The sequence below is a fragment of the Pseudorca crassidens genome, chromosome 10 (genome assembly GCF_039906515.1).
Source record: "Pseudorca crassidens isolate mPseCra1 chromosome 10, mPseCra1.hap1, whole genome shotgun sequence".
In the NCBI taxonomy this organism is placed as follows: Eukaryota; Metazoa; Chordata; class Mammalia; order Artiodactyla; family Delphinidae; genus Pseudorca; species Pseudorca crassidens.
Genome location: NC_090305.1, coordinates 102,471,644 through 102,496,247, shown reverse-complemented (window position 1 = coordinate 102,496,247; position 24,604 = coordinate 102,471,644). Strand labels below are relative to the sequence as shown.

Here is a 24,604-nt window from a genome sequence, read left to right as displayed (position 1 = left end):
CACTGAGCTCACTCCTGCCTTCGCCTTTGTAACTGCTGCTCCCACACCCGGAGTCAAAGGTCCCTCCTCAGAGAGCTCCTCGCTGACCACCCAGTTTGTGTGACCCCGTTCCGATCGACTTCCTCAGAGCATTTACGTTCGCCTGAAAGTATCTTTCTTACGTGTGTCTCTCCAGCTAGAATGTAAACTCTGTGAGACAGAAACTCTGCCTGCCGTGCCCTTGACCTAGAAGGGGCTCAATGCTTGTGCTGAAAGAATAAAGAAGCAGGTGTGGATCCCGCCCATGGTCTGGAGCACGTGGCCAGGCTGCCCAGGGCAGGTCTCCCAGCTCCGTTTCCTCGGGGTGGACACTGTCCTGCTTCCCCTCTAGCTCCTGGTGACAGCCTGCTGCTTGCTCTCCTGGGGCCCACTACTTATTAACGCAACACACTGCTTTTTCAGATGGACGCAGATGGTGGCCAAAAGGTGCAACAGAAAAGAAAAGGTGGTTCCTCAAAAAGCCAAGTCCTTCTTTTCCTTTCGTTTTCCCTCAACTTTCCCTTCTGGGTTCACAGTGGTAGAACAGGAAGATCCTCTGAGATAAGCAGACCTGGGCTGAAATCTCGTTAGCTTGGAAGGATCACTTAAACCCTCCCACCTCATCTAGAAAATGGGGATGATCAAGCCTTCTTAAAGACTTAATGAGGTTAGATTTCCTGAAGACTTACAAAGACCATGCTGGGAGTTCCCTGGTGGTCCAGTGGTTAGGAGGTGCTTTCACTGCCGTGGCCCAAGTTCAATCCCTGGTCGGGGAACTAAGATCTCACAGACCGCAAGGCACAGCGCCCCCCGCCCCCCGCCCCAAAGCATGCAAAGCACCTAACTGCTCAATTCATTTCGTTTCCCTGCCTTTCTAAGAAGACACTGTAGCTGGGAAAGGTTCAATCCAGTCCTTGCCTAGGAAGAGATGACCTCCTGGTGTCCATAAGAATCTAAGTTCTTCAGAAACTTTCCATTATTAGCAAACACACATTTCCCTAAGAACTGATGAAACCAAAGCCTCGTTTATAATTGGCCTAAAATAGCTTTTATGAACCTCTGCAAGCTGCTCTTAGGCACTTATTATACATGGGGAGAATCTTAATCCAACGGAGTTGGCTTTATTTAGAATTAAGTCATCAGCAGACCGGGGAGGTCTGTGGAGGCTGGAGACTAGACCCTCGAAATCTCATGAGTAAGTTTTTACTGTGATAATACTAATAAGATGGACGGATGAGCTTCATGATGGTTTAATGTCCTGTCACTAAATCCGGTCAGGGCCTGAAGCGTTGAAATGAAAAACAGCTCTCAGAGACAGATCTCTCAGTCAGCTCGCTGTTACCATTCTCAAAACCTAAGAACCGCTTTGAATCACCACAGCAGGGCTGCCCGTGTTCCTGAGGGCCATTTATGGAAACATGTTACACTGTATGGGTGGTACCACCAAACACGGGTGATTCATCCAAGGAAACCTGCCAAAACAGAGCTGGGAAGCGGAGCCAGGCCTAACTGCACGCTCCCTGGAAACTTCTGCAACACGTCTCTGGAATGTTCTCAGGAACCGAGTGGCCTCCAAGAACAAGCACCACCTCGCCTCCTGCCTTCCATTACTGTGGCATTTCTTCAGCGGGTGTGTGGGAGGAGGGAGCAACACAGTCAGTGAAAAGCAACAGCTGGTCCCCGCCTGGAGCAGTGAGGCTGGGCCCCCAGCTTCTGACACCGAATCCTCTCCCTCCGCCCGCTGCTGCTGCCCCTACAGCTGAGAGGCTGGCTGCCTCCTGACGGCTCAGCCCTCTAGCCTGCCCTCACCCGGATGCCAGCTCCGGTCCCTGCCACTCCCCTGCACAGCCGCCTGCAGTGCCCCGGTGCCACCAGGACCAGGTCAGACCCCTACTCATAGACGCGCCCTCCGTGATCTCCCCTCCTGGGCGGCCGCTTCTGGGACCATGCTGCATGCAAGGGCCTGCCGTCCTATGTCCACGTGGCAATCCCCTATTTACCCTGTAACACCTGCAGGTACCACCAACCCTGTAAAGTCTTTCCAGGTGGCTCGCATCCCTTTGGAGCCCACCAGTTTCTGTGCCCATCCCACCTTGTACACATCCACTTAACAAATAATTATCAAGCGCCTCACAGATGTCAGACGTGGGGTACAAGAGGAGCAGTCACAGCCCACACACCACACGGTGTCCGTCACACTGAACTGCAATTTGTGGCTCTCTTAGGACCAGAGCCACATTCTGCTTCTCTCTGTACCGTTAGTACTCAGCCCAGTGCCCGGCACATAGCAAGTCCCTGGTAATCTTTTTGCTAAACACTGATTGCAAAAGGAAGAGTTCCAAGCAGCCACTAAGTAGCTTTTACAAGTGACTTAATAACGATGGTAATGACAGAAACAGCAAGCACAATGCTTACTGAGCATCTACGATACACCAGGCACGGTGCTGAAGCCGTCACGTGCACTACTTAATTCCAGAACGTATTATGAACAAGGTGTTACATCACCCTCATCTTACAGAGCAGAAATCTGAGGCTCAGAGAAGTCAAGGACCTAGAGGATGGTGTCGCCAGCGCTGTCCAACAGAGTAGCCACGGGGGCCTGCTGAGCGTCTGAAACGTGGCTGGCACAACCGAGAAAAGGATTTTTAATTTTGCACAATTTTAATTAGTTTCAACAGTCACATGCGGCTAGTGGCTACTGTGTTCCACAGCAGACTAAGCTGTCTCATTTGTAAACTGAGGAGATGAAGTAAATAAATCCCAACATCCTTTCCTGCTCTGAGAGCCCGTTCTTTGTACCGCTGGCCTCACTGCAAGGAAGGCAGCACAGCCTAGCAGGTGAAGAGAATACGGAGACACAGTCACTTCTCTGTGAACACATCTATGAAATGACCAGCGTGGACGCTTTCAACAAGCACTGCCTGAGACCAACAGATACGCCAAGCACTGAGCTAGCTGCTGCAGGAGCCTCCGGACAGGCAGGAGCACCCCTGCAGAAGGGCACAGCCAAGGACAGGAGACAGAGGAAGGGGCGCTGTCGTCAAAATCGGGTACAGTACAGACATAAGCAAAAAAGGGGGGACTGATGGCCGCGTGAACACAGGACAGAGGAGCCCCAAATCAGACGGAAAATATAAGGCAGGTTCAGAAAGCCACTTGCAGCAACTTTTGAGAACGCAGTAAAGGGAACACGTGTTAGTAATTCTGCAGAAGGAAATACCTAGAATCCATTTACGTAATTAGCAGTCGCTACATGACTCGGGGCCTGCATCGAAGCCTGTGAAAAGCTGGTGAAACTCCATGAATATGCTAAAACCCACTACACACTTTAAATGAATGAATGGTACGGTATGTGCTCGGTGTCTCAATAAACCTGTATGTTTTTTAGAAGCTGCTAAAACTTAGTAACACAGTATCTGGACAATCTGAAACCTTGATGTGAAAAGAAGTGCTCAGACAACCCCCTTGAAACCTCTGTGGGATGATACGGGGCAGGCCCGCCCTAAATGGACATCTTAGAATCGATGAAATGAAGGCCGAGGAGTGAAATGTAGGCATTTCACTGCATGTGGACTCTGCCTGCGGCGACCTCAGTACTGGACTGCACGCGGAACTGCATTTTGAGGTGGACTCATCTACGTGGCATTGCCCGGGCCCAGAGACCGACAGCTGAGAAGACGACATGCTGGGAACATACCTCTTCCAGGCTGAGCTGCAAGTACTCAAAGATCCTAAATGGATTTCTTCTGCATATCAGTCTCTTTTTGGGCGACATCTGAAGAGAAAAATAAAATATATACAGAACAAATGGAAGCACTACATGTTACCTGGAGGAGGGCGCATTTTAAAACGAACGTTTTCTTCTAAATTTCCCCGATTCACATTTGTTGGATTAATCCGGTTAAAAAATAATTTATTTATGTAGAAAAATAATTTATTATTTATGTAGAAAAATAAGTTTTCGTTTTTCTACTACAGCTGACCCTTGAACAACAAGGGGGCTGAGGTGCTGACTCCGGGCAGTCGAAGGTCTGCGTGTAACTCACAGCCGGCCCTGGCCCTCCACGTCTGCGTTCTTTCCTATCTGCAGATTCAACTAACCGCAGGTCGTGCAGCAGTACGGTATTTACTACGGAAAAAAATCCTTTCGTAAGGGGACCCACATTCAAACCCATGTTGTTCAAGGGTCAACTGTATTAACATTTTGACTTAGTTCCTTTCTTTTATCGCCCATGAACTTTTCCTGCAGTTGTGATCATTTTGTTGGTCAGTTTTATGTGTTGTATTTTTTCACCCAACTGCACTTCCCAAGCATATGCCACGTTCTTAATGAGATTTCATAAACTCCACTCTAAAGGCGAGATATTTCTTCAAACGGGTGTTTCTCATGCTATTTAACTATTAGACTGTTTCTCACTTTTAGCTGCTACAGATGTTGCTGGGGCAACTATCTTGTAGGTCCCTGAATGAAATGGATCTAGTTCTGTGCCCCAGCCTCCTCCTGTGAGGGCTGCCCTCCCCACCTGAGCCCCTGCCCTCCCCACCTGAGCCCCTGCCCACCGCTACACCCAAGACTGCGTAACTACCGTTGCATTTCTTCCTCTCCCTGGCAAGGGAGAGAATGTTACTGGACCTGCGTTACTTTATATGTTATGTATTACAGATATATGTTATTTAAATATTATATATATATATTCATATATTTTTTAAAGTTAAGCTATTCACAGACTTTGAAGTTTCAGTTGAAACAGCCCTCACGACTACTGAGCCCTCAGGGCTGGGACCCAGGGCTGGCTGGTGCCCTTGGAGGGTCTGCAGTGTGTGTCCTGCACCAGCTCTCACACGTCCCGGGTGCTGAACACGGGCCTGCTACCAGCTCCGAGTAAGGGACGTCCCTGTTGGCCAGCATCTCCTCTGGGTCAGACACAGATGGCTCTGGAGGAGGTGATCTCTCTCCTTCTACTTACGTTCCCACCTGAGGCGTCTTCCCTCTCACTCACGTCACACACGACTTCCTCCACCAGCACGCAGTGATGCTCAGGCCCTCTCTCTCTGGCCAGGACCAGACCCGCTCGTTGGCTGCTGTCCCCAGGCTGAGCACCAGAGGGCGGGAGGAGAACATCCTGTTTGCCCCAGTGCACATGGGGCAGAGGAGCGGTGACCTCCGCCACATGTTCACCCGAGCCGTGGGTAGGTATCGGGTCAGGCCTGGAGTCATGCAGGCAGTCTGATCGCTTGCTGGGATCCTCCAGATCGTGTGACTTTCCTGCAACCCCATTCATGGCAGAAAGTTTCTCTCTATCTGCTGTGCCTTCCGTTTTGGAAACCATTTCAGAGTCCAGCTCATTACACAACTGGACCTCTTCATTCCTCTGCAGACAAAGATGCTGAAGGGGCTTTGTGTAATCCTCAAGGAGTCTACGCACTGTGCTCTCATCCTGGCCTTGTCTTCGCATGAGGTTTGTGGCCCATTCCACGCTACGCTGATACCTGCAAAGTAGAAATTCTGTTAGTAACAACACTTAAATTTCAATATTTACAAGACAGCAGAATGTGTGATAAAGATGGGAAGGCGGTATGCCAAAATGTCTATAGTTCTTCTCAACGATGGGCTGTAGGTTGTTTTCTTTATACTTTTTTGCATTTTCTAACTGCTCTGCAATAATTATCTACTACTTTTTAAAAGAAATTCTTTATTTTATTTATCTTTGGCTGTGTTGGGTCTTTGTTGCCGCATGCGGGCTTTCTCTAGTTGTGGCGAGAAGGGGCTACTCTTCGTTGCGGTGCGCAGGCTTCTCATTGCGGTGGCTTCTCTTGTTGCGGAGCACAAGCTCTAGGCATGCAGGCTCAGTAGTTGTGGCTCGCGGGCTCTAGGTGTGCAGGCTTAGTAGTTGTGGCTCGCGGGCTCTAGGTGTGCAGGCTTAGTAGTTGTGGCACACAGGCTTAGTTGTTCTGTGGCATGTGGGATCTTCCTGGATCAGGGATCGAACCCGTGTCCCCTGCATTGGCAGGTGGATTCTTTTTTTTTTTTAACCTATTTATTTTTGCTGTGTTGAGTCTTTGTTTCTGTGCCAGGGCTTTCTCTACTTGTGGCAAGCGGAGTCCACTCTTCATCGCGGTGCGTGGGCCTCTCACTATCGCGGCCTGTCTTGTTGCGGAGCACAGGCTCGACGCGCAGGCTCAGTAGTTGTGGCTCACGGGCCTAGTTGCTCTGCTGCATGTGAGATCCTCCCAGACCAGGGCTCGAACCCGTGTCCCCTGCATTAGCAGGCAGATTCTCAACCACTGCGCCACCAGGGAAGCCCAGCAGGTGGATTCTTAACCACTGCGCCACCAGGGAAGCCCTATTACTTTTTGTTTTTATTACACAGCTTCATCTAATTTGCTTAATTTGAAAAAAAATGACCCCAGTTTAACAAAGTATGAAAATTTATGTAATTTAAAACTGGTGGACCAAATGATTTAGGTAAATTTAAAGAGAAAATGGCCATCCTTTGTCAGGGTTTGTTTTGCATTATTTTCAGTTTTGGTTATCATGTTTTCAGATATGTATCTCAGTCATAGCAAAAAGTCTTTGTTTAGTATTGGAAAGCAAAATGAGAATTTTAATAAACATTTTTCACCGTACAGTACTTACTAATGTCTCCACCGTGTATGGAAAGAAATGATTACAGTTACATACACCCAAGCATCTTAATAAGAAATGGCCCTTTTTTCCATAATTTTCAAAGTATATTTTAATGAGAAAATACATGCTTAGTTTCTGAAACTCGAAGGCAAGCCCTGAACACTTCCCAAGTTACAAAAAGTTACAGGCAAGACAAAAGGATTCTGCCTACTGCAGCAGCGTCAACACCTGACAAGGCTGCTGGGCTGCGTCATGTGACATAAGATGCCACACGTGTGTGGAATCTGATCCGCAGAGGCGAAAGACATTGCAAAACTCAAGCACTTTTCGCCTCCACCTACAGCAATCAGTCTGCAAAGCATCGAAGACAACACGTGGCTGTGGGAAGAGATGTCACTTTTCTCTCTACCTTGAGTATCCTGCCTGTGTACGGATATGATGGGATACGTCATAGTCTATAGACTGATAATTACACACAGTGAAGCAAGGAAGCTGGCTTCTGTTTTTTTTAAATAAATTTATTTATTTTATTTTTGGCTACATTGGATCTTCGTTGCTGCACGCGGGCTTTCTCTAGTTGCAGTGAGCGGGGGCTGCTCTTCACTGTAGTGCGTGGGCTTCTCATTGTGGTGGCCTCTCGTTGCCAAGCACGGGCTCTAGGTGCATGGGCTTCAGTAGATGTGGCACACAGGCTTCAGTAGTTGTAGCTCGTGGGCTATAGAGTACAGGCTCAGTAGTTGCGGCGCATGGGCTTACTTGCTCTGCGGCATGCGGGATCTTCCCAGACCAGGGCTTGAACCCGTGTCCCCTGCCTTGGCAGGCGGATTCTTAACCGCTGTGCCACCAGGGAAGTCCCATTCTGCTGTTTTTAAAAAAGAGACCTGTGGTTGATTAACCCTGATTCATCAGAACAATCTCCAAGCTGTCCACACCCTGCTTATCCTACACGGGGGGATAAGCATGCAGCCCTATACACTGGGGACTGTATCTTAGATGCAAAGATTAAGACCTGGCAAGGCTGCTCTACACCTACAAGGCAGGACGGGGCAGCGATTACACACGTGGACTCTGGTCCTGCACGTTTTGTGTTCAGCCCTTACGCTATCCCTCGTAACTGGGTGACAAAGCCAATGAATTAACTGCTCTGTGCCCGTTTCCCCACCCCTAACATGGAAATAACAGTACCATTACCTCATAAGGATCACGTATGTGCTCCTTTTTATAATCAGCATAAAATATAGCTGCCCAGAGAGCAGCAGGGTGTCTCCTCTCCTGCATGAAAGGTACAGCCTCTCTCATGTGCAGTTAGAAGGACTTTCATACGAGGGATCTAGAAAGATATATGCTCTTCACGTCACCTGTAACATTGGCTGAAGCCTTCACGGGTCTATGAATCTCCTGTGTCTGAACACAAATTTTCGTGTCATGTGTATTTTCCTAGGGAAGGGATCCACAACTTTCATCAAATTCCCTGATTTAAAATATGTGAAAGAACCACAGCATTAAAGGTTCAACAGCTCCCACTTTGAGCAGGAGACGTGGAACTGAGAGAGAGAGAGAGTGCACACGCACACAGGTCCCTGCTCAGCTTCTTAGCACCAGAGTGGTCAAGGCAGATGTGAGCTCAAGTCCTCGCTGTGAGCATGAGGTTCTCGTACCAGCTACGTGCCCTCCCCTCCAAAGCTCGGGGATAACTGGACCTGCCTCAGGGGGCGGTGCAAGGATGAAAGGAGATGAGACATGTGAAGTGCTCAGCACATAGTAAGTGTTCAATAAATATTTGTTACTTTATGACTGTGGGATCTTTCGGGGAGACTTGAAAAATAAAATCATTTCGACTCAATACTTATTACATTTAAAAATACAAATGACATTTTAATGGATGGAAACGTACACCTTAAAGAATCACTCTCTGGGAGCAGGGGCAGCCGTGCGGGTCGAGCACTGTACCAGATCTGGGTTCCGGAGCTGGCTCTTCTGTGACTCTGAGCTGAGCCACTCAGCATCTGACACCTTCTGCTCTTCTGCCAAATGCCGGGATCACACCGCTTTCCTGCCTCTGATGACCTCAGATGTTTGTTTATGGAAGCTGAATGCAACAGCGGCTGCTAAAGCCTGTGGAAGAAAGCCTCTGACTCAGCCTGGGATCGACACACGGCAATGGGGCACAGAGCAGAAGGTGTCCTCTCATTGGCTGGCAATGCCTTAGAAAGTCCTGCTGTGATTAACCCTGAACACTGCTGGAGAAGCAGCAGGAAGAGAAGAGTAAAAAGTAAAAACTGGAAAACATGAGGGGAGAGCGGGAGGAGGTGGCAGGTGCGATGAGAAGCAGCGAAGCGCCTGGTGGTGCAGAGCCGTGCCGGGGCCCCAAGAGCACCGAGCGGGGCGGTGTGAATGCGGCTCAGCTTCTCAGGTGCCTCTGCCCTCAAGCACACCTCTTCCATTTGCAGTGAACATCCTTCTTCACCTCTTACTGACTGACTGAGGCCTAATTATTCCTGGAAGTTCATGGCAAAACGGTTTTGAGGCAGGCTGCTTAGGTCCAAGTACTGACCTTGAGCAAGTTAATTAACCTCCTCAGGTGCTCTTTCCTCCGCTGTCCAAGACAGATGATTACAGAACTGACCACCTAGGGGTGACGTGAGGACATGAAAAGCTAAGCCACAAAGCTGTTACGAACACAGTGCCTATTACATGGAATACACCCCAGAAATGCCGGCACATACAACTATGCGATTACCGCCCAGGCTCCGGAGTCGTGCTTCCCGGTTCGAGCTCACGAACTCTCGGGCAGCTCTCTGTAGGCTCCCTATGCACGTGATGGAAACAACTACACCTACCTCAAAGGTTTCTCCAGAAGACGAGCTGAGAGTATACGGGTAAAACATGTGGACCAGTAACGGCACTGTTGGAGAATCAGTACCGATTGGCTATGACAACGCGGCTGCTGATGGCGATACCCCATCATAATCTGCGTCACAGAAGAGCTCATTTGTCTACTCCTCTTCCCCTCCCACTGGACTCTAAACCCCCGAGAAGAGGACAGAGACCTCTCCTCCTCTTGTATCTCCAGCACCTACCCAGTGCCCTACACGTGGGCACCCGCAGTAAGTGCTGGCTGGAGAGAGGACCACAGGTCAGGAGGGGGCCGGTACCATCCTCAGGGCTGGTCCTTCCAGAACACAACCCTGCAATCTTCAGCCCGCAGGTGCATCACCTGAGGGTCTGGATGCTCACGTCCAGAAAAGATCACATGGAAGGTTCTCATCACCCAAGGACGACTACTGTTGGAAAAAGGCCAATTAGAGTGAAGCCACTGGAAAGAGGGATCCAAAGTTCTGAGGAAATAAACAATTATAACAAGTACTTAAGTTGGAAAATTAACCTCAAGGTATGAAAAAGAGCCCATTTTTCTAATATTTAACAAAATTTAGATTGTGACTGCAAGTTTTATGAACTGATGATGAATCAAGTATTGATGGGGGGGAGCTGCTGGGGAGGGCATACTTTCCTGACAGAACTGTCAGATGTGCTGAAGTCCTACCTCTTGGCACCTGCAAATGGGACCTTATCTGGAAACAGGTCTTCTCAGATGTAATGAAGTTAAGATGAGGGCAAACTAACTGGTGTCCTTACAAAAAAAGGGAAATTTGGACACAGACACAGAGACACACAAAGCGGACCACCATGCGACGATGGAGGAAAAGACTGGAGTGATGTGTCTACAAGCCAAGGAGGGCCAAGGACTGCTGGCCACCACGAGAGGCTAAGACGAGGCAGGAAGGACCCTCCCCTAGAGCCTCCTGAGGGAGCACAGCCCCGCTGACACCTTGATTTGGGACCTCTGGCCTCCAGACCATGAGAATAAATTTCTGTTCTCTTAAACTGCCAAGTTTGGGACCTCCCTAGCGGTCCAGTGGTTAAGAATCCATCTGGCAATGCAGGGGATGCCTGCTCGATCCCTGGTCAGGGAACTAAGATCCCACGTACTGTGGGGCAACTGAGACTGCACGCTGCAACTATTGAGCCAGTGCCGCAACTACAGAGCCCACGCGCCACAACTAGAGAGAAGCCCATGCACTGCAACCAAAGATCCTGCCTGCCGCAACTAAGACCTGACGCAGCCAAAAAAAAGAAAAACCAACAAATCACCAAGTCTGTGGTACTTTGTTACAGCATTTGTTACAGCAGCCCTAGGAAACTGACGCAAGGCTCAATAGAATTCCTGGAATGTTGCACATTCTACAGAGCTTACCGAGGGTTAGCCTTCAGATGGGGGGGTGGCAGCAGTCCCCCACCCCCCAGAACCTCACATATTCAAACAGGCTTGCTGCCGTGTCATCTGTCCTGCCAGCCCGATAGGGATGCGGTTCTGAGGGACGGGCTTCTGCATCCTAGTGTTGGCTGCAGCAGCCTGTCTACACTGCAGCCCCCAGTGGAACGGGGGCTCGGCCAGGTCCTCTCAGGCCCTATGCCGTCCCCCAGCCTGCGGCTATGGCCAGAGCAGCCCCTGAGATCTTCCAGGTGCCATTGCCTCTTGGGCACTCCCTGGCCGTGGGGTTTCAGAGCATGAAAAGGAGCTGTCAGATTCTGCCAGTACATGTCAGAAGCAAGATGAAGAACCACTATAGGCTTGAGCGGTTTCAGAAGGCTTCATGGAAGAGTTGCAACTTGAGCTGTCCCACAGGGACGACCAGCGTTTAGAATGAGGAACATTTACTCAACAAAATCCTACCAAGGGAGCGCTGGGTGCGGCGCTGCAGAGGGGAACCGGGCATGGTCCCCGCCCTCTGACAACTGACAGTCTAAGTCCAGTGTGTGATGTACGGCACAGCGACAGGCGCCAAGGCAGATTCTGCGGCGGTAGCGGAGGAAAGGGCGGCGCGGAGACGCTCCAGGAAACTGGCACGTAGGCTGGACGTGCAGGAATAGCCAGCAGCACGCGTGCCTGGTAGGTTAGGGAGAAGTGTTCTGGGAAACGCGAACAGCATAAACAAAAGCCCAGAGGAAGGAAGGATCGTGGCTGTGTGGGTGGTCTGTGTGAGATCCTCTGGGAAAGCGGCTTTCTCCAACGCCACAAGCGTGGAGCGATGAAAGAGGACAGGGCTGTTGACGCCCACACAGCGCAGGAGGCCAGCTCCAAACCTAAGTACCTTAGCGCTTACAGACAATATATGTTACAGGATTAGTGTTCATATTTTGGAAGGAATTGAACTGGCAAAGGTTTTGGCTTACGATTACTTTTTAAAATAAACTTACTTAGTACAATTCAAATATGATTTGATCCACATTAAATTCAGACATAATTTTCAAGGACACACCTACTACGACTACCACACACACACAAAAGAGGTGTGCACAACCACATCAGAAAAGGCTACCTGAAAACAGATCTGATTTAAACCATAATTTCGCCCAAGGTCAAAGTCCACCAAGACTTACTTTTTTGACGTGATTACAGGCATGTCTGTCTTCACATCTGCAACAACAAAGAAGTACTATTAGTTTAGACAAATTTTCCTTAAGGGGGAAAACACTGACAACCCAGAAACGACAAAGAATTTCAAGATTCACAACATCTCACATCTAGAAGGTCGAATGAATCCTGTCCAAGCAGCCAGACAGATGCTTTATGCGCCATCACTCCCTGCACGCGCGCCCTGGCGGGCGCTGCTGACCCGTCAGGGCCCTTGCTGGGCTCAGATGTGGCCTCGGAATCCTTCTCAACACTCCAGCTAAGCAGCGGCAGCATGGAAGGGGAAACTCTGCCACCTCCGAATGCTCGGGCCCTCAACTTCTAGGCCAGAGTGCCGAAGCCCTAAAGTTACACACTTTACCTCCGTTCTCCGTGTTCCATCAAGCACCTTCTGTGACAGCTGCTCACATGCGCCTGAGGAAAGGGATGCTGGAGTAGATCTCATGGCGGTGTTAGCTCTGGATGTGGGTTTGGGAGTTCCAGGCTCTAGTTCCAGCTCTGGGCACCTGGCTGGAAAAGTCTTTCCACTTAAAATGTTGACCAGGTCACTAACGGAGTGGGGTTTTGTCTTGGTCCTCCCTCACCCTGCCTTTGGGCAGCTCATCTTTCCTTTTCCATACTCGGCTTCCTCTCTGGTGCCCTAAAGGCCTGGAACTGATGATGTTCGGCTTTAGAATCCTAGGGAGGTGAGTTCACAGACTCCTATCTCCTTAATAATTTGACCTAAGGAGACCTCCCTCCTCTGGTAATTTAACAACAAGCTACAATTTAGCAAGTTTTACTGACAGCCTTCCATGTGCCAAGCACGAGATATACAGAGGTAATAAAGCAAATCCCCTCTCCTTGAGATACTCACACTCTAGTTGGGGAGACAGACATGACTGACTCTAACCCAAGCTGATTCTAACCCTTCTTGAGCAAGGACAGTACATATTGTAAAGGGACTGGCTTACTTTACCTGGAAGGGTTAGGAAAAAACACAAAGGAGAAGGAGTAATCAAGTGGGGCTCTGAAGAATGAGTAAGAGTTCGCCAGGCGGACCAGGAGAAAAAGGCAGAGGACACGATACACAAAGGCTGGGGATGGCAAACGCATGGCAGTTTCACACATCGGCCGGCAGCCCAAGGTGGCCGTGGTACCAACGAGTAGAAGAGGGTGTGTGGAGAGGGGGTAGAAGATGAGGTTGAAGGCAAAATGTGGAAATGGACATTTGAGATCTACTTCCTGAGGGCAGCCCACAACCTTAATCTCTTTTTCCTTGGCCTAAATTCATTTCCTTCAAATTTCTACCCTACTTAAAACTTAGTTACTACATAGATCAGGAAAAGATTCTCAACTGTTAAGACCATTACACTATTTGAAGACTTTCTATTTTTGGGGGGCCAAATATTAGTAACTGCTGAAGCTGGGTGATGGGGACAGGCGGGGTCATTATGCTACTTGCTCTATTTTTTTCCTCCCTTTTAAAAACTCTATGAAAAAATTGAAAACATACAAAAGTAGAGAGAACAGTGTAATGAATTCCCATGTTCCCATCACTCAGCTTGAAATTAACTCATGGCCAATAGTGCTCTACCTGTTCTTCTGCCCATTCCCCTGGCCCCCAGATTATTTTGAAACAGATCCCTCATATCACTTCATCTCTAAATGGTTCGGTACATCCACGATCACCATGAGAACATGCCCGGGCTGGCCTGCGGAGGACGACATACCCGGTACCCTCCCCGCCTCATCCCACATGAGGCCATCCTAGACCAGCTGACCGCCATCCAACAGACAACCGGACACCAGTGAGTCCAGCTACATCCATCACTGGACTTCTAATAGTGCAGCCAGTGGATCCATAACTAACCAGATGGATGAGCACATCCAGCCAAGGTCAGTGGACCCACCCAGCAAACCCGGCAACTCAAATGAGCAATCTGGTTGCTGTTGAGAGGCACTGAATTTGGGGGTGGTCTGTTAAACATCACTGTGGCAGGAGATACAAAGTCTATCCCATTAGGACTGAACAGTCAAATTACCATGTTTTAAAGTCACTCAAAAGAGCTTCCTCTGTGGCTACACCACCTTGTTGTCATGTAATACATTTACAAGGTTCCAAGGTCAAACCTATAGTCTCACCTCTCTCTCCATCCTGTTCCATCCCTCGCCCATAGGCATTAAAAAAAACTATGATTTATCCTTCCTTACATTCCAAAAATATATTTATATTCCCCTCCCTCTAGATAAGCCATAGCATACTTTCCTTTACCTTGCTTTCTTTGCTTAGAAATATATCCTAGTGATGTCCCATTCCTACCTCAGCTCCACAGCATGTCATTATATGAATGTCCTGTAGTTCCTTCAGCTGGGATCCCCACCCTCCATGGACATTTTGGTTGTTTCCAGTCTTTTAACATTAGAAACAGTGTTGCCATGAATAGCCTTGGGCTCTTTCTTTTCATATTTTTGCCAGTGTATCTTTAAGATAAATTCCCAGAAGTGGAATTGCTGGGTTAAAAGTAAATGCATAGGGGCTTCCCTGGTGGTGCAGTGGTTTAGAGTCCACCTGCTGATGCAGGGGACGCGGGTTCGTGCCCCGGTCCGGGAAGACCCCACATGCTGCGGAGCGGCTGAGCCCGTGAGCCATGGCCGCTGAGCCTGCGCGTCCGGAGCCTGTGCTCCGCAACAGGAGGGGCCACAACAGTGAGAGGCCCGCATACCGCAAAAAAACAAAAAACAAAACAAAAAGTAAATGCATATACTGGGCAACTGGATATCCACAGGCAAAACAATGAAGCTGGACCCATACCTTACATCATAGAAAAATTAAATCAAAATAGATCAAAGACCTAAACTTAAGAGCTGAAACTATTAACCTCTTAGAAGAAAACACAGGGAAAATCTACACAAGCTTGGATTTGGTAATTGTTCCCTAGTATGACACCAAAAGCACATGAAAAGAAAAAAAAATTAAAACAATAAATTAGACTTCATTAAAATTAAAAACTTTTACCACTACACACTCATTAAAATGGCTATCATCAAAAACAAAAACAGAAAAGAACAAGTTGGTGAGGATGTGGAAAAATTGGAAAACCTTACGCATTGCTGGTGGGAATGTGAAATGAAGCAGGTGTTATGGAAAACAGTTCATGGTTCCTCAAAAAATTAAAATAGAATTATCATATGATCCAGCAAGTCTACTCCTAGGTATACACAGAAGAGAAATGAAAACATATGGATAGACAGCATGGATAGACCTTGAAAAAATTATCCTAGGTGAAGGACACAAAAGGTTTCCACTTATATGAGATATTTAGAATGGGCAAAATCAAAGACACAGAAAGCATATTAAGGTTACCAGGGGTTAGGGGGAGAGGAGGATGGGGGGGAGCAAATGTATATATGGTTTTTTGAGACAGTCAAGTCCCCTTCGTAATGGCCATACCACCTGCACGCCCACCAGCAACACGTGAGAGTGCTTCTCAGGGGCTCACCCATGGGGCACATTGTCAAACTTTCTGATTTCTGTCACTCTGATTGCTGAAATGGTATCTCAGTGCAGTTTTAATTTGTATTTTGTCTTGCAATAAAATGTTTTTAAAAATCCTTTCTAACTCTGTTTTAACCTGCTGGTGTTGGTTATGTAATTACCATGAGACTCCCTTAAAAAAATACACCCAGATGAAAGCTTTATAAATTAAAGAGGAACAGCAGATGGGAACCATATACACTAGTATGTTTTCACAAATACATCGATGTCATGGTTATTGTTGTAAATTCCAATTCTAGAAATAAAATATGAAACCCACCTTGCACACAGGTGAGGAGGCACTTAATTACTAGTGCCTTCCACACACACAGGACTCTGCTGAGCAATGCTTAACAACAGAAAAGCCTAAATAACACTTTTGATAATTCCAGAAATTAGACGAAACACATCTCCACCAATCATAAGAACCCTTTCACCTCGATTAGAATTATTCTAGTTGCTATTTTTACCAGTAAAACTGCCAATGGCATGTTACTTCTCCTCTAGAATTTTACTGTATAATCTGGTGTTAGAGCTAAAAATGACGAAAAAGATAATTGGCCAAAAGAACCGAATGTTGCACAAGTTTACCTTTCCATTTAGCAACCAGCTTAGGATCTGAAATCGTGAAGTTTGGACGGCTTCTGGACAGGATACCTTTTCCAAAATAACCCTTCCGGGAAGAGAAAAAATAGTTCAGGTTTAGTTATCAGTTTTTTAGCTGAGGGAGAATAACTACTTGAGTTAACAAGACAGTCACTGCATTCTTCACAGCTTGACATCTTCCCTCTGATTATAGATAATTCATGATTACTAGTGAACATCTTAGCGTCTTCTCTCTCCGATCGTTTGAAGGGAGCTGGGAAGTTTCTAGGGCACCTTGCTTGTCTCGTGAGCAGTGGTCTCAGTCCAGGTCTGGTAAGCTGAAGGTGAAGGGCAGGCGGAGGCAGGATCTCCTCTGCACACGTGGTTCAGGAACAGTGGCCTAAAAGCAGGAGCCAAGTCCACGAGGAACAAAAAGCTTCTCGGATTCTCCTGTTCGCAGAACTGAAGTACTATTCTTCTCCCTCCTGCTGACTCCAAAAACACTGATTCCCCCATCCCCCATTTCTTAAAATTGAAAATATTGAAACCCATAGAAAACTGAAAGAATAATAAAATGAACACCCTATACCCTCCGCCCAGACTGACAATCAGAATAAATCATGTGTATGACGCTTCACAAAGCCTCTGCTTAACGCTGCATATCGCGAATGGGGAGGAGGTTGTCCTTGGCCTAGACCCCTGTCTCACTGGGGTCAGTGCCACCCACTGTATCCCACTTTGGGAAGGTGACTACAACATGTATTTTATATAAAATGTCTAGAGAAGGCACATTACAGAAACCGGAAGTGGATCAGCAGTGCCTGGGCTGGGCGTGGGGACAGGGATTAAGTGCAGGGAGCATCAGGGGCCTTCTGGGGCCACGGGGAACGCTCTACAAGTGGACTGTCATGGTGGGGGCACAGCTCTATGAATTTATTACAGTCATTGCATCGGGCACTTACAATGGGTGAATTTTATGGCTGTAAATTATAGCGCAATAAAGCTGCTTTAAAAATGCCTCCAGTATTGGGGCTTCCCTGGTGGCGCAGTGGTTGAGAGTCCGCCTGCCGATGCAGGCGACACGGGTTCGTGCCCCGGTCCGGGAAGATCCCACATGCCGCGGAGCGGCTGGGCCCGTGAGCCATGGCCGCTGAGCCTGTACGTCCGGAGCCTGTGCTCCGCAACGGGAGAGGCCACAACAGTGAGAGGCCCGCGTACCGCAAAAAAAAAAAAAAATATTGCCTCCAGTGTTGAATTGGCTATGGGGGAAAAAATAAGCAAGCTTCCAATCTCATCCCAAACCTATGGCTGATGGAAAAAGCCAAAACTGGAACTCGTCCTCACGTAAGAAGAGGTCCTCAACCAGGAGAGCGAGCAAAGGCCCTGCTGAAGCCCCATCTGGTCTGTCCTGCGCCAGAACAATCTGCATCCTGCGTTACCTCTGGGGATGGAGCGGCAGTGAGAGGAGGGAAATCTTTACTTTTTACCCATTACACTGCTGTAACTTGCTTGAATTTTTTTTTTTTTTTTTTACAATGAACATGTGTTGCTTTAATAATCAAAAAACAAGAAAGGTCAATGCACTGACCCAGCTTCACTGACGAAATGTGGGTTTGTGGCTGGGAGCTGTCCTCTGGGCTTATGGCTTCGGGGCACCTGATTCTGTTCCTACATTGGACTAAACGGCAAGGAAAGCGTATGGGTCATTCATGGTCTGTTTCTGGGGGTGGATGGGGAGAGAATGGCTGGCTCCGGGCTGTTAGGAAGCAGCAGGACTGAGTCTGCCCGCACATACCTTCCTATACAGCTGTTCCATATCTTCTGCGTTCCTCACAATCACGTTGTTGTTTATCATCTCGGCCCGGAATATTCTAAAGTCCTTCTTAGGACCACAGTCCTGACCGAAAGGGATCGGCAGTGGAGACTCATAGCTCTCATACACTCTTCTTTTCCTCTTTGGAGGACGGAAAACTGCCTCTGCCATTTTCCAAGGTAACTGTTCTTTAAAGACTGTAATAGGGAGAAAGAAACAAGTCAGTCAGTAACTGTACCAACCAAACATGTGAGTACATTTATATCCAGGCTCAGAAAACCTTGTGGTCTGTGGGAAAAATATTTACAAAGCAGTGAACAAAAAGAGAGTAACGAGAAGATTTTGTTTGTGCAGCACAAAGCCTACCCACCTAGGGCATCTCGATTACTTCCCACGACAATGCCGTGGTACCATTTCTCATTCCAACTGACGAGACTGAGGCCTAGTGACACGTCCATGGTCACAGTGCCACTTGTAGGTCTCCTGACAGCGAGCACAAGAGGATTTCTGCCCATGAGGATTCCTCCCAGCCTCTCAAGCGGCCGACAGACATTTACCGAGCACCCACCAGAGGCTCCCCATCATCAGAGGTGCTAGGGATATAAAGAGAAAACCCAAAGGACCCTGTCCTCAAAGAAGTAAATCTAGCGAGCACCTCCTTTTCCAAAAAAGGACCTTAAAATACGTTCCAAACATGTGGTCAATCATCTCCCAGTTTTTCGGGTAAATTAATAATAGTAACAGCAGCAGCAGCAGTCATCATTTAAGGGTCTATTCCTCAGCGCCAAGCATGAGTGGCTAAGAGCAGGAAGTGTCAAGCCAGAGGGCAGGGATGGGAATCGGCTTCACCACCGCCCAGCTGTGTGACGTGGGGCAAAAGTTACTTGATCTCTCTGTGCTTCGGTTTCCCCATCTGCAAAATAAGGATAAATACAGACTCCGTCTTATAGTTTAGACCATAGGAGCTTAGAACAGCCCCGGCACGCGGCACTGAGTGCTCTGCACGTCCACTATGATTACTATTATGGCACTATTACTATCAGCACTAAGAACACCGTGTGACAGATGAGGAAACAGAGCCAGGTTGGACAGATGTTGTCAGAGGCCTGGAGGGTGGTGGCCCTGGATGACCCCGGGTCTGCTGAACGCCAAAGGCCACGCTATTCCCTCTGGGTTCCGCTGTGAGCACAGGCAGGCCTCCTCTTGTCTGAAGCCTCACTGTTTCCCCAGGTTAGGGGCTGAAGGGTTACGGAGAATTATGGAGTTACCATGCGCCCAGCACTATGAGGGAGGAAAGGAAGGCGAAGCCAGTACCTCTCCCTTCCAGGCCTTACCCTCAACCTGAGGAGACAAAACAAGGACAAAACACACACAGGCTGCAATTCCATAATGGCTGGGGGAAGGAAGTCAAGTTGAGTGCATTGTACGATAAAGACAGAGAGCCACAGCAGATGCATTTAACTCAGGAAAACTCAACCACATGCAAGGGGGAAACACAGACAGTGCAGGGGACTGGGCCAGGTGCTCCACTCATTGGGCAGGTGCCCTGGAATGAGACAGGGGACCTGAATCTGCTGCACCCTCAGTCCCTGCTCTGGACCCGACTTACACGGACAGCACATCTGGTGCTTGAAGATACAGTGGGGCTGTATCACACACGTGTTTAGCCTCCATGGCTCCAAACCCTCACAGGGGAACACGTACGACTGATCATTTAGGTGCCTCCTGCACTCAATACCAGCATCCTGTTGGGCAAAGGATGTAATCAAGCCTGAAACAGCCAACGAAGGCGGCCAAAGCTGAGGCAGGAAGCTGAGTGGCTTTAAGGGTTTACGCCCATTAAAAAGAAATCAAAAGCCTTGTCCAATGTGTAATGATTCCTTTATCCACCCTCCCAAAGATGTTGAGGAATTAAATGAGGACAAAGAAAAACAAAGACCAAGGAAGTTAGAGACATTGATAAATCAATTACAAAAGTAACAATAAAAAGTAAGAATCAGCAAGTTGGAACCGCCATAGAATTGCCAAAGTATTCCAAGCAGCAAAATGCTAAACTAATTTAATTTCTAAATAAGAGTCCTTCAATGGAATTAAATAATGAGCACAACTGTATGCATTTTACACACATCTATGTGTGTGTGTATACGTATATACACACACACACACACACACACACACATATCGCTATATAGCGTTCATAACAGTACTATGTACACCACATGCTAATGGGCAATTAAGATTTCTTCCCAAGGGCATTTTAAGTAGATTTTCACTTGCCCATTTATCACTCAACCCAAGCAACTCCAGTTGACCCCTGAACAACATGGGATTTAGCTGCATGGGTACACTTACACGCAGATTTTTTCAAGAGTAGATGTCACAGTACTACACCAGCCACAGTTGGCGCAGATGCAGAACCTCGGATGTGAAGGAGCCAGGGATACAGAGGGCCGGCTATAAATTACGCTCAGATTTTTGACTGCAGAGAAGGTCAGAGCCCTGACTCCCCGCGTTGTTCAAGGGTCAATTGTACTGCATTGAGCATTCAATTGAAGAAACGGCATTTTTTTCTAAAAATTAAAATGATGTTGTTTGTATTGGCTTTTTTGAGGCAGGATGTGGGTCTCTAGTGAGGCACCTTCTAGGGATTTCCAGGAATAATTCGAACTTTTACGATCATTGCACTTTTATAACTTAATCTCTGGTTAGTATTTGATTTGTATATATTACATTTGAGATTTTTAAGAAAGAGAAAATTTTAATGGCTAACTTCAAAAACTTCCAATTAAATTCTCTCAGACAAGTGAAATAGTTCTGTTTCAATTTGCCTGATTTGTTTAGGATTTTCCCTTTCAGATTGCTATTACACTCTCAAAAAAAAAAAAGGCAAAAATGAGCTATGACACTTGATGGCAAGAACTCTGTAGTCCTACCCAAGTTTGCAGGACAGAAGGTTCCTGCCACAAAAGATTCCCAGTTTTTCACAAAACCTCAAAATCCCAGGTTTAGTGCCACCTCTGCACATGAGACAGGAAGCACATCAAGAATCTGGCTCTTAGCAGGCCTCCCATATATGCAAAGCTGCCATTACGATCATGTAACTTTCAACACCCCAGGTAAAGCTCCCTGAACCCAGTTTCTTCCTCTTCAAATTGAACAGAACTAGAAAACAGTCTGGAAGCCACTCAAATGTTAAACACTAAGTAACCATATGACCCAGCAATTCCACTCCTGGGTAGATAAAAGAAAACTGAAAACATGTTTGTACAAAAATTTGTACACAGGACTTCCCTGGTGGTGCAGTGGTTAAGAATCTACCTGCCAAGGCAGGGGACACGGGTTTGAGCCCTGGTCCAGAAGGATCTCACATGCCGCGGAGCAACGAAGTCCGTGTGCCACAACTACTGAGCCTGCGCTCCAGAGCCCAGGAGCCACAACTACTGAGTCCACATGCCACAACGACTGAAGTCCGTGAACCTAGAGCCCGTGCTCCACAACAAGAGAAGCCATCGCAATGAAAAGCCTGTGCACCGCAACGAAGAGTAGCCCCCACTCGCCACAACTAGAGAAAGCCCACGCGCAGCAACGGAGACCCAATGCAGCCAAAAATAAATAAATAAATAAATAAGTACATGAATGTTTACAGCAGTATTGTTCATAATAGTCAAAAAGTAGAAACAACCGAGAGGTCCATCAACAGATGAATGGATCAACAAAATGGGTTATATCCATATAATGGAATACTATCAGCAATTAACAGACGAATGAAGTACTGATACAGACTACAACGTGTGTGAACCTTGAGAGCATTATGTGGAGTGAAAGAAGCCAGTCACAATAGACCACACATTGTATAAGACCATTAACATGAAACGTCCGGAACAGGCAAATCCAAAGGGCAACACCAAGTAGATTAGTGGCTGCCAGGTGCTGGGGGAAGGGAGCTATGGGGAATGACTGCCCATAGGTATGGGGTTTATTCTGAGGGATGAAAAAGCTTTACAATTAGATTGCACTGATGGTGTTGGCTGCATAACTCTGAACGTATTAAAATCACTGAACTGTACATTTCACAAGGGTTAATTTTATGGTATATGCATCATCTCTCAATAAAGCTGAAAAAATTCAATAGGACAAACCAGAAGATCTCTCGTGCCATAGTTTCGTAGAAGAGTTGCCTTGTGCGGAACTGGGAAGTCAAAGCAGGGGAGGAAGGATTGAGTTTGTTAGTCTCCGTGTCTGCAATAGGCATTTCAGAAATGTTTCTTCAGTGCCAAGATAGGAGACCAGCATGACGGGAGATGTGGGATGTGAGTACAATTACAACAGCTCACCATCACTTGGAGGTACAACGTGCCACGCACCGACTGTGCCAACGCTACACACGTGGGTACCAGTACCCGCATTTCACAGATGAGTAAATGGAGGCTTAGAGAGGGCAGGTCACTTGGCCACAGCGCCACAGCTGGGAAGATGAGAGGCCAGTAAGGCAGGGAGACAGGGCACGGTGGGAAGACTGGCTTCAAAGAGGACCCCTGTCTGAAGCACACACAAATGTATAGGAAGGACTGGGCCATTGGTCAGGGGGTTTGGGATGTGAAGGCTTGATGCCTGTGCAGCTTCTCAAGCCGGGAATGACAACTGAAAAGATTAAGAGGGAATTCCCTGGCAGTCCTGTGGTTAGGACTCCATGCGTTCACTGCTGAGGGGCCGGGTTCAACCCTGGTTGGGGAACTATGATCCCACAAGCCACTCGGCAGGGCAGAGTGAAAAAAAAAAAAAGTTTAAAAGAAAAGATTAAGAAAATTAAACTGGGGTCATATATAACAGTGGCTCTCAAGGCTTGGATGCCCTTAGAATCACCTGGGGAAATTCTGAAACTTCCAATGCCCAGGCCTTACCTATAATTACATCAGAAAGTCTGGGGTGGAACCCAGGTGATTTCAATATGTAGCCAAAGTTGTCAACTACTGGTGATAGGATGGCCTATTCAAACTCAGTGCCAACAGCCAACTCCACTGTACAGGTGAGGAAAGGGACTCAGGGGTTGACTGCTACGCACATGTAAGGAAGCAGCTGTTACTTTTCCTTTTCTAAATCTGGGCATACCAACTCGAGGCACCAATAATGTTAAGTACATTTACTTTTCTATCAAAATCAGGACTTGTTCCTAATTCTTCCCTTGAGCGGATAAGCTAACACCTTTTAGGTGTTCCGTAAATGTTTATTCCAAACAAAACAAAGTAAAACAGAAAGGGGGAGGTAGCTTCATTTAACTTTCCAACCCTGTGGGCCCACCTTGCCAAACCAGCCTGGTTAAAACCCCCCACTCAGCACAACTCACATTCTCCCAATTAAAAAACCGCTGAAGCTCCGAACGCGTACGTCCTGGGCCGGGGGAGGCAAGGATTAAAGGGAGAAGGCAAGCAGTCCTGCCTCTGGGGAGCTTTCAGGTTAGAACCCGAGACTAGACGTGTAAACAAACGACAAACCTTTGCAAGCTGTTGTGAGGATTAGATGGGTAATTGTGCGAAGGAGCCTAGTACTGGGCCTACCATGCGAAGTGCTAGCCCGACGGAAGCTGTAGCTGCAACTAACGATCAAGAAGTGTTAAGGGCCCAACAAACCCACAACTCCTTGTCATTACGCATCCCTTTGCTGGTTCCCTAGAGTGGCTCCCCCAGCAATCCTACTAGCGGCTAAAGCTCCACTCGGGCAGAGACGGTGTCAGGTGCACCTTGACGTCCTCTGTCCCCAGCACTGCACGTGGCGTTAATGTTTCCAGAAAGAACATAAAAAAGAGGACTACGGGTACACGGAGAAGGGGAAAGGGGCTAATTCCGGTGGAACAAGGAAGCCAGGCCCCGCGTCCCGGCCCAGTCTGGTGCGACTCTGAGACCCGGGGAACGTCTGTGGGCCGTTTCCGTTCTCGCCCCAGAGGGCTTTCGAAAAAGGCGATGTCTCCTCCCGCGGCGGAGACCCCCCACCCCCACCCCCTTGTGCTGCGGCACCGCGCTCAGCTCCCCGGGACGCGACCTGCTCCCGAACCCCGGAGCCTTACCTTCCTCTGCCCAACGCGCTCGCCGTTACCCCGGCAACGCCGGCCGGGGGGACGGACACCGCTGCCGTTAAGCAGTGCGGCCGCAAAGCCGGACGACTGCGCAGCCGCAGAGCCCGAGAGAGGGCCCACCGGGTGTTTGCGGAGCGCATCCGCGCAGCGCAGGGCCGTAAGGCGGGTCTTCGGTGGGTGCTGCTCGTTTTCGCGAGGTGTAAGGCAGAGGCGGCGCGTCCTCTTTCCTGCCTTCCCCGTGATCGTAGCGCTACCCCCGTGCACACATGCTGTTCTCGTTTAATCCCTACAACAATCCCGCAGGATCCATTTTACAGATGAGATCTAAGTTACTTATCCAATATCACGTAGTTGGGAGGTACTGGAGTTAAGAGTGATAGGACTAGACTCAGAACTCAGGTCTAAGGACTTGGGGTCCTCGCCCCCGGGGAGATGGGGCTCTTGAAGCGACCGGACTTGATATGACCCCAGCCCTGAGGAAGCGGGTCCGCTGAGCT

The 24,604-nt window shown here is 48.2% G+C and overlaps 1 protein-coding gene and 1 long non-coding RNA gene across 4 annotated transcripts in view; one reads left to right on the top strand and one right to left on the bottom strand.

The window, feature by feature from the left end:
- TSEN2 (tRNA splicing endonuclease subunit 2) overlaps positions 1 to 24,221 on the bottom strand; it is a 42,223-nt gene extending 18,002 nt beyond the window's left edge. The window contains exons 1-6 of one of the 3 annotated variants that reach the window (XM_067755507.1): positions 24,099 to 24,221; positions 18,020 to 18,234; positions 16,231 to 16,312; positions 12,089 to 12,125; positions 4,986 to 5,508; positions 3,716 to 3,793 (exon numbers count right to left, since the gene is read on the bottom strand). In XM_067755507.1, coding sequence (XP_067611608.1) covers positions 3,716 to 3,793; positions 4,986 to 5,508; positions 12,089 to 12,125; positions 16,231 to 16,312; positions 18,020 to 18,208 — 909 coding nt within the window. In that variant the 5' untranslated portion in view covers positions 18,209 to 18,234; positions 24,099 to 24,221. Of the gene's footprint in view, positions 1 to 3,715; positions 3,794 to 4,985; positions 5,509 to 12,088; positions 12,126 to 16,230; positions 16,313 to 18,019; positions 18,235 to 19,646; positions 22,812 to 23,529; positions 24,053 to 24,098 lie in introns of those variants that run through there. The other 2 variants (XM_067755508.1, XM_067755506.1) reach the window with 2 other exon arrangements.
- LOC137232762 (uncharacterized) lies at positions 1,547 to 8,498 on the top strand. The gene is made up of 3 exons (XR_010947173.1): positions 1,547 to 1,899; positions 5,397 to 5,892; positions 5,930 to 8,498. It is a non-coding gene; the product is annotated as an uncharacterized lncRNA (long non-coding RNA).
- Positions 24,222 to 24,604: the final 383 nt, after the last annotated feature.